The following is a 16,494-nucleotide window of genomic DNA, read 5'->3' on the forward strand; positions in this document are numbered from 1 at the left end:
ATTCTGTAGATATAACAGTAATGTATTTTTTACAGTACATTAGCTCAAGAAATGTTTGTTGATGATCGCAACAGAATAGGGTTTAGATACTACGTAAATAACATTATGTGTAAAATATGACTGAACAAAAATATTTATAGATAAAGCAAAATACGTTTAAAAACTAACAGGATTTATACATACTTACAGGCAAATAAATTGCAAGCTATGTCTAAATTTCTGCAATGATTAAATCAATCGTAGTAAATTATTTATTTTAAATTTTCTTAGACGATTTCGTTTTCGCTAGAAGAAACAAAAAATTTTGTAAAGAATATAATATACAAATAATATTGTATTATTTTGAATATCTCGCAAAAAATGTTTGACTCAAATAGGAGCAATATTATTATCATGTAAACATCCCGTGAAGTGCGAAACATCTTCCAAACATTCGCAAAAACACATTATTGTACTAAGGCATTGATAAGCGAATTCGTCCCGTGTTCCCGACCCCAGGGATAGCCGGCTGATAAGCACGTTATCAGTACGTAATTTGTTCGAAGGGTAATGTCGGTAACGTTAGTAGTATAAGAACTGGACTTGTTTTTGTTTGATGTAATTATTATTATTAACACTTTATAGTGTTGCTATGTTTTTACGATTTTACTTGCTTACACAAAATACACTACGAATAATTGAGAAACTCGGTAATTAATGTGAACTCCTAAAAAAATCTCCTGTAAAACAGTCAAACGTGAATATTTTTTTTTTAATAAATTCAGATTGAACAGGACGGATTTTCGGATTGAAATATTTGGAATTCAGACTTCAGTATTAAATATCGAAGTTTACCAATATTTCAAAATGGTATTTGTGTGACAGTTGAACATAATACTAAGTAAGTATATTTAAATTATTATAATTCTCAACATATTATGTTGTCTAATCTCACCTTTTTTTTTTTCAAGTGGGGAAATCTTGCCTAAGATACCCACGGCACCCGGGGAAGGAGCCGTGGGTTATGTCGGATTCCTACCGACTAAAAACCCCACCGTGTACCAACGCGCTGCTTTATACGGGATGCGGGTACACATTCGCAATCTTCCGCATGTTGTCTAATCTCACCTGGGTTGAACCGTGTAACAATCCACCCAAACAAAATTATAACAATATCGGTCCAGCCATCCTACCAGTTCAGTGACACACACTATAAACAAGTAAGCACCTACGCAATACGATTGACAATTCCGTCCAAGATAATAGAGGGCATTTATAGTAATTTGTTATCCATTACTCTTGTCTTATTGCCGCGATAAGTAATAACATAATAAGAGGATCAAGCGAATGAAATATCGCCGGGAAGTTCGGAATCACTTGTGATATGGTTAGTGAATATTTTATTGTGTAAGTTATATGGAATGATTATGACTGATTTCATAAAAATAAATTTGTCCAGATTTCCTTTTTTGTTTTAGGGGTATGAAATATACCTACCGATCGGTACACACAATTATAAGTCAAAGTACCTACCTAGTGTGCGTAAAACGCATCAGACATACATTATTCCACGAATATTTTAATTGTTTTTAAACGCTTTTATGACGCTATTATTGTGCTGTGTTCTGCACTCTACTCTATAATAAATCCTATCCAATCCTATCCTACTTCCTACTATAGTAGTATTTATATATGTTTAGATAGTGTATTTAAATGTAACGTAATATGTGTGATAGAATATTTTATTTAGTTTTCCTTTTTCGTATTGCCTTGTTTTTGCTCACCCACTTTTTGCTTTTGTGTATTTCCTATATTTTAAGGGTTGCCTGGCAGAGATCGCTGCCTAGCGATAAGGCCGCCTTTTGCTTGTTTTATATTATGTGTTGTTTGCTTTTGTATTTGTATTTATTTATAAGCAATAAAGAATTTTCATTCATTTCATTCATTCATTATAGTATTATAAATGTGAAAGTTTGTGAGGATGGATGTTTAAGTACCTAGTGTAATATGTCACGCTTTCACGCTGAACCGATTATAATGAAATTTAGCACACATATAGATGGTAACTTTTTTTTTTTTTTTTTTTTACTTAGATTAACATCATTAACACATAGGATAGGTTTTATCCCGTAAATCTCACGAGAACGGGAACTAGGCGGTTTTTCTTTGAAAACGCGGGAGCCGGGGGCGGAAAACTCCTATAAGCAAAAACAAAATGTCACATTATATAGCACTGATAAGTAAAGATAGAGCGTTTATATAAAATTGATGAATTATTTAAAGGAATAAACAAAGGGGGATCGCTTAGCGCTTATTACGTTAATCTCAGTTTAATACTTAAAACTGAGTCACCCCTTGGCATTAGCCCAATAGTGTCAACTGTCACTGCTAATAGACAGAACACGTGGCGGATTTAGCGCAGCCATTTTGTTTTCTATCGTTTGTTCACAATTAAATTTACATTCACGGGAGTCGAAAGATGGATGGGTTATTTCCATAAAACAGAAGACGAATATAATATAATGGTAAATAATACAAAATAAATATTTGCTAAATCGTCTAAGTAAAGTTTTATTAAAGAATGGTCTCATGGTCGGTATTGTATTATTAATTATTTTGGTATGAATTTACTTCCATTGTATATTACTGTCTTTCTTATTTAAAGCTATTGTCAAATAATATTATAATCCATCAATCGAATGATTAATATATAGCATACTAGCTTTCCTCCCGCGTTTTCAAAGAAAAACCCGTTCCCGTAAGATTTCCGGGATAAAACCTATCCTATGTCCTTTCTCGGGTATCAAAATATCTCTATACCAAATTTCATGCAAATTGTTTCAGTAGTTAAGGCGTGATTGAGTAACAGACAGACAGAGTTACTTTCGCATTTATAATATTAGTATGGATTCAATGCAGTTGTTTTTTTTTCGTGAGCTATGGAACTACACTTTACTTGTCTTCTAAGAAAAACTATCCACTACCGAAACGACAAATTATATAATTTAAAACATTCTTACAGCAATAAAACAATGAAACAACATGCAGCGCAATTTCGAATGCACTGTTGTTAACCTAGAGAGTGCGCTCGTGAGATGAGATTTTTCACTTTTATTTCGTAGAGGCTGTCAGTTTCATTTGTGTGCAGGCACCCTTGACAAAAACAAGGATTAGAGCTTAAGCTCTGTAGGTATTGGTTTCTCATTTCGTATTTATATAGGGGAAGCCTGTTTATGTTTACGTTAAGCTTCGTTTCCAAAATAAACCGATCAATTCTGTTTCGCTTATTTTCATATCGAATTATGGATAGGTATTTTCAAAATGTAGATATTTTACGAGCAATTAACCTCACTTTCTTGAGCAGAGCAGAACAGAAAAGAAACTAAACATCTCGTCGATAAAATCCCCCGTATCTGCAGTAATCCGTATACGAATGTATCACGTGGGCCAACCTGACGTTATCAAATTCGTCCCCTCATTATTAATGCATCCTTTTTATCTTAGCTTAATTGATTTGTCGCTTAAGCCGTCCGTATCCTTGCTTCTCAATTACGTGAGTATCGAGAATGCCTTCCGTTTTATTTATGGTCAGCCAATTGATTGAATTAGTGGCCCCTAAGGCGCTTGTCCGAGCTTGCTTTATGTCGATGGGAATTTACTTGGCAAGCGCCGCTCCGACGTTAAAAACTTTTACTGTGTCGGGTTTTTTTCCTTTTAACGTTATAATTTAACTCGCCAATCACATTTTGAAGTGCTGGGTGTCTTGTAAATGACGCAGTTAATGTTTTTTGTAAATACTAAAGAGGATTTTATTATGCTTTTTTAAAAGTGGTGTTTAAAGATTAGATTTTGGAACTTTTTTGATGCAGTTTTATTTTAATTTACTACTGCTGCACAGTTTTAATTCGAACAATTATGTTTTCGGTACTTAATGGAACCGGCATTATCTTTCAGAATTTACCTTGCTTTGCGATTTACCTTGCGAACATTAATTACTTGTACAATAAAAATTAAAATGTCTCCTGCGATCTAGCTATAAAGATACTTCTAAAATCTGACCATAAAGAGCTGTTTTGTTGATTTTTCTCTAAATATCTACTACAAAACCTTTCTCTTTATTTAGCCTTATCGCCCCTCAGTGCTAATTCTCTAAAAATAGCCACGCACCCATTTCTCAAACAAACATTCTTATCATAGTCCCGCAAGCCGATGCCGCACGTGCCGCTAAGCTTCACCTGACATAAGTCCGAGTGTACGTGCAGGGAATGCACTATTTTCGCAAACCTTGCATGTTTATCTCTCGGAAATAAATAAAGGTGCATTTATGCTATCGCTTCACAAGGAAGTGCTTCTGTGCATTTTTATTGAGACGTTTTGGTTCGTGTTTGCCTGGCTGTGGTATTGATATGAGCAGTAATGGGGATATTGAATATCGAAATACAATGTAATACATTTGCGTGTCGTCTACTATGCTAAATAAATTTCTTTTTATAAAGCATAATTCCGTGCAACAATGAAATAACCATGTTTGAAAAATAATTAAGAAATAGGACGGAATTGATAAAAACTACATTTTATTTCATTGAGCTATTTTTGTGCACCTCTATAAAGCTTGCTAAAAGTGTACATCTCTATACATACTTAGTTGGATTAAAACATGAAAGGAGAGGTTAATCAACATTAAATGAAATAGATACACAACATACTAAGTAAATACCTATTTGGTTGTATTGGATGGTTAACTGAATATTCTGGCTCATCTCAGTTTACCGTTTGGCACACTTCATGAATATTTCAATGAAATAGAGTTAATGAAGCCTTCCTTTGTTCTCAAGTGATAGGTTGATTATGTAACCTGACTCTGTTCCTTCATGGACTCATTGGAATACATAATTTAATAATGCTAGCACCTTGATTTACATATAATCGAATATAACAACAAACTAATATAAGATACACAAAATAATATTTAGGAAAATAAACGATTATTAGTAGATATTACACATTATGTTTAAATTAGTTGGCGGTTATAAGAGAAGTTGAATTTCGTTTAAAATTGAAAATGTTTTCTAAGTTTAATTACATAGCATTTCTTCTGTTTTCACAGTTCATAGCCAGGCATGTAAAACCATAGCGAAAAATTAAAAGTTTTTACAATAACAGCCAATATAAGTTTTCTCAATCCTTGCGTATTGTTATTTTAATGTACAAATGTATAACCTTTGACTCTAGTACTTGTTCGTTTTATTGCGCTATAGTAATAACAATAATATTCATGTAATCATCATTTTAACCTCAATAAAAACTAACATCGACTTTTGTAATTAACAGAATCAACATGACTGGTGTATGATAATTGCTCTTTCAGACATCAAAAGTTGCTCTTTTTGTCCGACTTCTGAGGAACGGAAAGGCTCTTAATTCGTGTCGTATTTTTGGTTATATTCATGATGGTTACGAACATATCTTATAAATATTAATTGAGATATATTAAGTTTAATAAGCTTGTAATAATAATTGTATTTATTTATGTCTAGCACATAATAGAGAGTGTCACTAATAATGGTATTGATTACAATTAATGAATACTCATCACAGAGAGATTATTTATCTCTACATAATATGTAATACATTATACAGTACTATTTTAAAGGAAACAGCTACAGATGCATGAAGTAATTACATTGGTAGGATTCATTTATTTTTATTCATTTAATTCCAAAAATGTTCATAGAGCTAAGCCGTGTTAAATACTGAGTAATGTAAGGAGAGATTAAGTATAAATATTTTAAACATCCCAGAAGTTACATAGAGTAAAAAATGTAAGTAAAAAAAAACTACAACCGTTATATTCACTATATCGTATGCGTACCGCCAAATATCCTTACATCCTCTAATCAGGATGCCTGCCCGCAAAACAGTTAGGTAACAAGGGACGTGAGCCGCATCGCTGACTCACAATTGACACGTCCCCAACACGTGTGTGGAATTGGCGGGAGATAATCCTGGATTCAGGATGATGTGACGTCATTTCATTGTGCTCCTAGCCTAGCGTATGGCTAAGTTTGTGTGGCCTCGTGTTCTTTGAGAAGGTCGGTTTGAGAATTTTGAGAGCTCTACCATATTTATGCGATTTCTGACCTTAAAATACTTTAACATAGAGATAATATAAGACACTAAGATTTTTTTAACATAAAGAGTATTTTTGAAACTTTTCACAATCACAATTCTATTTCAACTGTCAAATTAATTTAATTTGATAATTACTCTATAAATATTTTTCATGAAAAAGCTCAGATCCGTTTTTTTTAATGAAAAAGCTGTATTTTATTTTAATCTGTCACTATTGAAGAGCATTTTAATGAAAACGCTCGTACCGCTTGACAAATAGCAGCAGAAATCGCTGCATTTGTAACGTAGAGTCCATTACGTTGAATAACGTTCCGGAAAGGAACGCTGTTTAAATAAAACTGCAACGGAAAAGTCACTGAAAATTTAATTACCTATAGGCTTACCTGCAGTGATTTTCATAAAGTTCACATTGGCAAGTGCGTGGTACTGAGTCGGCGCAAAATAGTATCTATAGTGGGGGGCAGTAAACTTTGGGACGTCAAGCGGGGTGGTTGTGTCACCCGCCGCTCCATACATCGCGATGATCGAATGAACTATTCGCGGAATCACAACAATGAATGATTTGTAGTGAATATGTGTAACCGTGATAAGTGATAAGTGTCAGTATGGTCGCGGGATTTTGTAGTGGTGATAGAAAGTGCAATCAGTTATTAGTACTTTTGAATGTTTTGATTATTTTCGAGGCGTGTTTAGGTATGCGATTTTTTATTTATAATTATGAATTTGTTATTGTAAACATTGAATTAGTGGAGTTTTAAATATTAATAGCTATTTATCGTAGGTTGAATATTTTTATATATTTAATAAAAGCATAATATTATAAATAACACGAATAAGAAAATATATTCAGTGATGCATTATAGCCAAATTATAATGAATTCATGATAACAATAACTATCCATACATCCGCTTTTACCTTCCATGATATTTTCGCAACTTTCCTCTAGAGCTAGAGATTTTGCTCTACCTGACCGTGAATTATTATTTATTGAAGTGAAACTTCTTTATCGGGGTTGGAAAAAAATTTAGTGTAACATTTTTTTGTTATAATTTTATCTGTTTCATTGTTATTATGGATTAATTAATTATTTTGGCTCAATTTAAAAAATATACCATTAAAATATAAATTTATTTAACCGACTTAAATAAACACCACTAAAGTTACCATATTTAAAGCCCAAAGCCGGGCTCCCCGTATAAAGGAACATCCAGCTGACACCATAGTGGGGAGAAGCGAACCTGCTACCCTCCGGTGCGTGGCCGAAGGGAAGCCCAAACCAACGATCCTGTGGTACAAAGACGGGAACCCAATTGCACCTACTGACCACCCACATAGGGTTTTACTTGAAGATGGATTATTGTTTCTCAGGTATCATTTGAATATTTTTTTATAATGTTATTGTTTAAATATGTTATAACGGTAGAATATAGGTGACGATTATATTGAAATAAATAAATTATGAATATAGGCGCGAATAAAAAATTAGTTTTTTGTTGTACTGTATAACCGTTGTTCAATGAGTACTCTTTAGTTTTTACCTGTATGGAATACCATAATATTTAATTCTCTTAAAACTTGGTTTAGGGATGTTATATTTCTTTTTAAAGACAAATCCTTGTTCTTTAGTTAGTTATATTTATAGGGTTATGCGTGGTAAGAAGGAGAGTGACGAGGGCGTCTACTGGTGCGTCGCACGTAACACTGTCGGGGAAGCAGTTAGCAAGAACGCGACGCTGACCATTGCAGGTAATGTATTGAGCTTTAAGCACTACGGTTAAAGAGAGGGAGCAATGTAAAAGTAAAACAAACGTTTATGCGTTACGGATGGGAAATGGAATGTAGTGCGTGTAATTGTTCATCAATTTGATTGATTGAGTAAACATGGATAAGATGGTAATATAAGAAAGTTTTAAATTACTGCATTCAATAAATAACGTACCACATTAATAAAATTTCTTACTTATGTAGATATTCACTAGGTCCGTAAAATGTTTCAGAAATTTTATTAGAATAATAATTTGGTAGAGAAGAAATTGATCAGCAATCATAATTTCTGTAATCAATCAACATTATAATATGAACAATCAAATCGTTAATTCAAATTAATTTTTGATTATTTTATTGGAATACACTTCACTACTACACTTCATCAAATTAAGCTTTCGTACCTATTTATATTAATTATTATAAAATTTATTATAATACCTAGTATGTAGTTATATTCGTTTTTAAGTCAAACAACAGTTAAAAAAAAGTAGATACATAATTAATCATAATTGACACTTCATAGAAGTAATTCTCAGAATCGACATTGCAAAGCTCTTTGCTTTCGTTTAAAATTAACAGTTGCGAACTATTTTGAGCAAGCGAAAATAATTTCTGTAGACATAACAAACATATATGTTAAATATATTATATACATATATATAGACTTTGCGCATTAGAATTGCGAGTCAATGAACGCTATTTGAATGCATAATGAAGTTTTTTATAGTTAGTGTATGCTTATCTATTAATATGACATCTCGTATTATGAGGCATGATAAACAAAAGATTGTTTGATTTATTATATTCATTTAATTTTAGAATGCAATTAAATATATGTAGGAGTATTACTGGCTGGTAGAAGTATTACTGGCTGATGAGAATTACATCGGAACGAGATTTGACAACTGTCGATCTGGCGGAGCGTCGCGTCGATGGTCGGCTGCAGACGTTGCTTGGTTACAAACGAAGAACGGCTAGAGCACCACGTTTGCGACGAATCGCTATTGTTCCGAGTAATCTTGTGCATTGTTGTATCGAAACTAATTAAAAGCGATTGATCAAGTGATTCCCTAATTACTAGCGCATAGATTTGTGCGATTACATAACATTTGTTGTAACATTGATGATTCATTTGTTTCCACCAACATTATAATTTACTGAAGATATGGGTGATTCTGATGATTATGACCATCCGCCCATATATATTATAGATATCAATTATTGATATTATTAATTGCTAGAGTTTATGCAGAAATTTTCTTTTTTGGCATACTCTAAAAATGGACGAATACGTAATATCTATTGGCTCATAATAATTTAAATTAGTTGAATTGATTCTGACATCAAAATTTCTTGTATTTTATGCATATTTAAGATGTTGGTTTGCATAAATCAGAGTTTTATAATTATTTACGCTTTTAGCCTAATAATATTCCTTATCTTCATTTAAGATAATGCAGTTTCAAATTATTCTTGCATTCCAAAGTACGCACAAGAGACAGCTTTACTTAACTTTTAAATTGTCTTAATAGCTGTGTATTAATTAGAAGTTTTAACGACTTCAGTCTGAACTCTGAAAGCAAGCAAATGCAGTTATTAAAACGTGTGATATTAAAAACAAAATTGCATTTAAGAACAACTAGTGTTTTTAAATTTAATTTGAATAACTTTTGATATTTGAAGATAAAAATTTTGCACTTATTGTCGAGCCAATTTAATAGGCAACATTTGACGTCTATCAATTTTATCTTCGAAATAAAGTGAATTAATCGATACGGATTTGAAACATTTGTCAATCGAATTTATTAATTTATGGTGATTTTTATTCACAAGTAATCAATGCATTCGATTCTAGATGTCAGATTTCGATTTTTAGAGTAACGTCTCTGGTATTTAAAAAGAAAAAAGGTTTATTGACACAAAATTGTAGCGACGTCAGTTCTTCAATTCAGAAATTGTTTATTATGTTTAGAATGGTTTATCAGTAAAATGAAATCTTAAAATTACTTGTATCAGTCATTATTATTATAAATATGTGGTCGTAATTGCAAAAAATGTTAAGCAAATTTGCAGTTCTAACAAAACGAAATATCATGTTATTCTATGTTGTCGTTACTAGGTTACGTTGTTGAATTTTGTTGAACTGTCAAATGTTGCCTATTAAAATGGCTCTACTATAGTACGGTTTTCAATATGCATTAATTGCGTTTTAACTTTAATAAAAAAAAATATTAAAACAAGTGCATTTCTTTAAAGTGTTTTGTGTGGTATTCAATTTTTAGGTTGTTGCTGTTGAATATTAGGTGCTAAAAGTGGTTCTATCCAATTGATAACTATGTAAATTCACATAAATTCCCAAATATACGGATAAAATGATAGCGAAAAGAATTTTGAGCGATTTTAAATAACTCCACTATTTTTTGTTGGGTTTTGCGGATCGGAGGCGATCAAAATATCATTTCACGCGCGCCGGACCGCCATGTTTTTGTTTCATTCGAGAATTGAAATTCTGAATCATGGAAAATAATACAATATAAACGATACTCAGTTGAAACTATATTTGAATAATAAAAAAGTGGAATCAAGAATCTATATTTAACACAGTAGACATACCTACCAACTATAAATAAACTTAAGCGGTATAACTGAATTAATGTTATTTGCACTATATTATATTAATCTAATCATAGCTTTATACTGTAAAACTAAAATATGCTATAATTGCTTACTATTGTGAAGCAGAAATTAATCTTATTTGTACAGTACCTATGTGATGTACAGTACAGTTCAATCAAAGCTAAGTATATTATACTAGTTACTGCCAATAGATACCGATTACCAATGCAATTTATGAAAAATTGTCTATACAGTGCTCCGCGATGAATTCAGAAACGAACCTAAAGACGTAAAAGTGGCGAGTGGGGAGCCAGCGCTGCTCGAATGTGCGTCACCGAAAGGGGCACCAGACCCCTCAGTTCATTGGGTTAAAGATGGACGGACGTTAGACGTTGATGTCAATGGAAGGTATAATATTAATGCCAATTTGAATAGGTATTATTGATCGGTTATTAATATTCTATTGAGCATGCTAAGAATAAAGTTATTGACACGCCAATATCCGATCCTTAATATAATATGCAAATATTGGCTAACTCTATGTATCTAACATAACACGTATAATATCATTTTAGTATAGTTGCTTTATTATTGTCACAATAGCTTTAAAATTAACAAATAGCGAAATAAGATGAAAATGTACCAGTGTATAAATTAAGAATCCTTTTCCAGGATAGCAATAGTAGATGGTGGTAATTTAAAGATTATCGAAAGTCTTCCAACCGATAGCGGTGTATATAAATGTGTGGCGTCTAATGTGGCCGGAGAACGACAATCTCGCCCTGCCACATTACTCGTATTACGAAGACCACATTTTCTAGTGAAACCTAATAATATAACGGCACTGATTAACCAGAACGTTGAGTTTCATTGTCAAGTAAGTGAGCTATAAAATTGCAACCGACGATAAAGTCAATGCATGCATTTAGTTATGTTTTATTACGTTTTAGGCCTCACCAGAGTCAGATGTGTCAGTGACATGGTCCCGAGATAAAGGTCAACTATCTCCATATGCGATAATACGAAGAGGTTCTTTGAGAATTGATAGAGTGGTGTCTTCCGATGCTGGCACTTATACATGTCGAGCTGAAAGTCAAGCGGGAACTAGTGTTGCTAGTGCAACTCTTACTGTACATTGTAAGGATATTGATATCATAACTTAAAAATACAAATTTAAATTATATCATCGCAATGAAAAATGTAGCTATTGTTCACCGATGTACTTTCATATTTTGAAATGGATGTTGAGTATAAAATATAAAATATAATATGTATATCATTTAAAATTCGATAGTTTTCTAAATGTTAAAAATATACATCGGGCACCTACCCAATTAAAAATATAGGACTCTATATTTTTTTCTAGCTTTACCTCATTTCACACGTGTGCCTTCTGATCAAACTGCTTGGGAGGGAGAATCAGTTTCGTTTCCATGCGAAGCAGATGGTTCACCAAAACCAATAATATTTTGGACAATGGAGGGGTCTCAGGTGAAAATTTAACATCTTTTGAAATGATTTATTTCCGTCTGAGCTATTTAATAACAATGGTTGTATTAATGCAGGAACTCATATTTCCAAATTCAGAACACGCTTCGGGATCGCTATATTTGAATCGAGTTTTGACTCGCCACGCGGGTAGATTGACGTGTGTCGCAGTGAGCGCTGCAGGAAGTGCATTACATACGATTACTTTACAGGTTAGAATCATAATAGGGTTATAAATAAATTAACTTAAAATAAAAATGCCATTATAAAGGTGCATACCTACCTTTAATAACCCCATAATTAGAAAGTTCTTCTATGAATACAAATTTATATGTTTTTAGGTTTTAAGAAGAGAAGCGAATTCATTTAATGGTAATCTTGAATCATCATCGCCTTATCCTGATTTAAATAAACCGCAAAATCATCCGCCAATGACTCAATACGAACTTGTACAAGCCCGTAGATACTTACAACAAGATGTTCTAGTTTTAAGGAGAGTTGAAGGAATATCATCAACTACACTCAAAATTGTTTGGGATGTAAGAATAAAAACAGTTATATAAGTGTGTGATATAATATTTTGTGAAGAATAACATGCTATAATTTTTTTATTATTTTAGGTACTTACAGATTACAACGAATATTTAGAAGGCGTAAAAATATGGTTTAATGGAACCTCTTTAAATAAACAACATGCATTAGAATTTCCAGACATACAAACCAATAGTAGTGTAGATAGTTTAATAGAATTAACTAAATTTGAGAATTTCACTATGACTACGGTTCATAATAGTGGATCGTCGAGCCACGTTCTAACAGGGTTGATACCATATGCCAAGTATAACATATTTTTGATGCCATTTTATAAGTTGTTACTTGGAAAACCGTCCAACATGAAGACCGGTTTTACCGAGGAAGATGGTAAATATTACCTTCATAGTTTTTCTAGTATAAAATTCATGGCTCCTAGTTTTTATAATAATAAATATATGATGTCTGTAGTTCCTGCAGCCGCACCGCAAAGTGTCACAGCTGGAGTTATAAATTCAACATCAGCGTGGATTCGTTGGGAACCGCCACCAGTTTACGCGTGGAATGGAGATATTTCAGGATATTTGGTTTGTGCACATTTTTCATTCCTTTATTCATTCATCTTATATAAGGTGTTCTATGTTAAAAAATGGGAAATAATGACTGACAATTTGTGAATATGTTCTGTGTCTGATTGGTATGTCAATAAATTGTCAAAATTAATTGACTAGATCGAGGTGCGAGTGGGAGGAAGCAATAACGGTCGCGTAGTGGGTCAGATGTCTCTAGGCGCTCGTACACGCGCGGCTGCCGCAAGTTCCTTGCGCGCAGGGGGACGGTATATCGCTCGAGCCGCGGCTGTTACACGCCGAGGACATGGGCCCTTCAGTGCTCCAGCGCAGATTCACATGCTGCCTACTCAGTCGCAGCGGCATTATGTGCAGTGAGTATACTTTAATTATTATTTGTTTGTTTTTTGCTAGGTTGGATAGGTTATTCTTATGTAAAATGTACTATATCTCTGGAAAAATAGGAAATAAGTAAATTTTTCAATACAGTTATAACTCATGGTGGAAAGGTATTTTTTTTAAAAGGATAGAATTTCCTAAAGTACTTATGATATATTGTATTTGCAGTCACATGCCAAAACAAATTCTGCATCTTTTACATTTATTCAGAATAAGGATGGATGGTTCAGTTAAATAATCTTGTTTCAGAACGGAGCCAGCTAGAGATAAGGCAATCTTGTCAGTGTTCCAAGAAACTTGGCTTTTAATTTTAAGTTTGATTTTATTGGGAATTATTCTAGTCGGAGGTGGTATTATAATTTATTTACGACAAAAGCAATCGAAACAACGGAAGAGTCACAATGCAGCGAGTACGTATAATAGGCCCATATTCATTTTATTTGTCCCATTTAGAGATATTAAGTAATACTTTTGAACAGGCACTCCAATTACGAATACTCAACAATGTTTGCTCGGCAAAGAAGCAGTGTGGATGCGAGAAAGGCCTTTGTACGAAACTAATGAGCCGCGCGTTGAAATGCTGAATTGTCATCAAAGTCTTTTACATGGTATGTCGCACATCATCATAATTAACGCTGCTTTATCCTTTTTTAAGGCTTTTACTTAAACTGTTCTCATGAGTTTATCTTTTTGTTTATCATACGAAACTGATGAATGCTTTAAACATTTGTATATTTCAACTAACTTAAATATTAATTAAAATCGTGCTTAGATTTAAGCAAGACGTAACTAATATATTCAGTGATTTTATTTCGTGATAGCTGCTTTTATTTATTAAATATTCAATTCCTTATTTAAGTAGAATCTCGAAAACAAAATAAAAATTAATTTATAGGTAGCAATACTATCGGTACGATGACTATGGAAGCAGAATACAGCCTTCCTCAACACGCAAGTGCTACAAGCAATATAATCCTACAAGAGGACAATAGGAAATATCCACCGGAACCGTATGCTTCTAGTGCTATATACAGCGAATTAAATTACCAGGTCAGCAGTCTGATTATTGTAAGATCTAATTTTAATTCTTTTTTAAACCGTTGTTTGAACCTTTTCAATGAAAATATAATTTCGATTGTTGAAATCAAATTATAAAAGTCAAATAGAATTCAAGTTAAATTAAAATAACATTGTTTTTCGGTATTTCATTCCTTTTGTTTGTTATTGGGAACCTTCCTTAAAATTAATTTGATAAATTATTTATTTTTATTTTATTTTGATGTAGGACCATCACACAGATGCAGAAGATTCCTGCATCAAATGTGCAGTTAGTCCAGGGTCCTATGACAATAGTATGGTTAGATCATTCGCGGATAGCAATCAGTATTCCAACGAAGAATGTTCCACGTGCTGTAGAAGTAGTAGCAATAGTTCAACATTAACTAAAGACTATAGTGATATGACGAAATGTGGTAATGGAGATGACCAAGACATTTCAATAGAAGAATGTCCTTCGTGTAAAACAGCGCAATCTAAATCATCAAGTCAGCATGATGGTAACAAAGAGTGGACAGCAATTGCCGACGTAGAATATGATTACCCTCAGTGGCAGTGGTTGGCAAGGGAGAACAGTTTCAGACAAGTATCTCAAGAACCGAGGTACGCGACTCAAGCAAGATCCACGAGAAGTGACCAGAACTGTAGAATGAATTTGTGTGATATTCTCCCACCGCCGCCTTACGAAAGGTTAGTACAGTTAGTACAGGAGTCTTAATTTAGTAATTAACATTAATAATGGATAATCGAAAAGTAAATAATAATCAGTAATTACCAATTAATGTTATCACTATTCTTTTGAACTTTAGGCAAAATTCTTTGTTTATCGTTGTTGTCAATTATGTAAATGATTAATTTTATCTCATAATTTCCATTATCTTTTTTTCTCTATCTAATTTTTTAATGCATTCATCACAGTTAAAATGTAATTTTCGCCATAGCAGAGTCATGTTAAGTGTATTTTATTCATCAAATTTGAAAATAACATGACTTGTAATCTAAACAGGGAATCGCCATATCGAGAAATGCATCCATACGGCACCCAAACTGGTGCCTCGGGCTGTTCAGGACATTCGTACCGGAGCTAACTTATTCAATTAAGAACAAAATATCATTAAAGTGTAATGAAAGCAATAATTATAATAAGTGTATATATAGATTGTATATTATGAAGTGCTAAGGATATCGTTACACCGCTGCACGAAGACGATTTTAATTGCTACTGATCTCTAACGACTGTTAATGAAGTTTAATTATCCATTTTTTGCCATAACTATGCTCAAATATAATCATGTTCTTTATAATCAATAGGTAACCTTGTTAGCGATATTTGTTAGTTGTTTTATCGGCGGTTGTACTGATGGTAACTAAGGGTTGTAGTTTTTGTGAATGTGTTTGCAAATAGACTGCTAAACTTAATGTAGTTCTTAGATTTTATCTCTCTCTAGTGACTGTGATATAGAATAATTTTGTAATTGCATTTTAATTTTGTACATAACTAGAAATATTTGATATCCTTATACAATTTTAACTTTAGTCTATTTATTATAATGTAGCGAAATCGTTTTCGAATGAGAACCAATTTCATAGTTACAAATTTTTCGATCACAGTTGTAGCATTTTGTACTGAATTGAAATTCCTATATTTAAATGACAATTTAATTTGTATATTCTGTTACGTCAGTCAAGTTATTAAATGATAGTATATTTGAGAGCAATTGTTTTATTTTAACCCAGTTATTATTAAAACCTTTTCATTCCAACGTTTTCATTCAAAAGTTTTCATATAACATCATGAAAGTATTGTCTATTCAATTTTATCTCTTTTTTTAATGTTATTTTTATGGTTAGAAAAATCATAGGTGGGTATCATATGGGATACAGCACAGAGTGCTTTAGCACAGACAGACTCTACTTCATATTTTCTGTATAAACCGGATAGTAGGTCACCGGAAA

General features: G+C 32.7%; 1 protein-coding gene across 2 annotated transcripts; it reads left to right on the forward strand.

The window, feature by feature from the left end:
* The first annotated feature begins 6,571 nt into the window (after positions 1–6,571).
* LOC149488501 (neogenin-like) lies at positions 6,572–16,252 on the forward strand. Of its 2 annotated transcripts, none has more exons than XM_089695619.1 (17): positions 6,572–6,804; positions 7,288–7,480; positions 7,755–7,858; positions 10,750–10,903; positions 11,168–11,372; positions 11,446–11,632; positions 11,862–11,986; positions 12,061–12,195; positions 12,325–12,522; positions 12,604–12,904; positions 12,986–13,101; positions 13,246–13,457; positions 13,732–13,892; positions 13,962–14,090; positions 14,378–14,550; positions 14,768–15,228; positions 15,545–16,252. In XM_089695619.1, the coding sequence occupies exons 1-17, from the start codon at positions 6,717–6,719 to the stop codon at positions 15,624–15,626; spliced, it is 3,024 nt and encodes a 1,007-aa protein (XP_089551745.1). In that variant the 5' UTR covers positions 6,572–6,716; the 3' UTR covers positions 15,627–16,252. The 2 variants fall into 2 exon arrangements, with proteins under 2 accessions (XP_089551745.1, XP_089551746.1); XM_089695620.1 differs by having other exon boundaries at positions 14,378–14,532.
* The last annotated feature ends 242 nt before the right edge of the window (positions 16,253–16,494 follow it).

This window comes from Colias philodice, chromosome 5 (genome assembly GCF_061535455.1).
Source record: "Colias philodice isolate Cphi_HAF_F1 chromosome 5, ilColPhil1 Martin Lab GWU primary, whole genome shotgun sequence".
NCBI classification, from domain to species: Eukaryota; Metazoa; Arthropoda; class Insecta; order Lepidoptera; family Pieridae; genus Colias; species Colias philodice.

What these genes read in the sequence shown, in the direction of transcription:
- LOC149488501 (XM_089695619.1), top strand. Translation starts at nt 6,717, where the DNA reads ATGGTCGCGGGATTTTGTAGTGGTGATAGAAAGTGCAATCAGTTATTA. An exon ending in TGCAACTCTTACTGTACATT is followed by an intron (nt 11,633 to 11,861) that starts GTAAGGATATTG and finishes ATTTTTTTCTAG; the next exon opens with CTTTACCTCATTTCACACGT. An exon ending in CGGTTTTACCGAGGAAGATG is followed by an intron (nt 12,905 to 12,985) that starts GTAAATATTACC and finishes TGATGTCTGTAG; the next exon opens with TTCCTGCAGCCGCACCGCAA.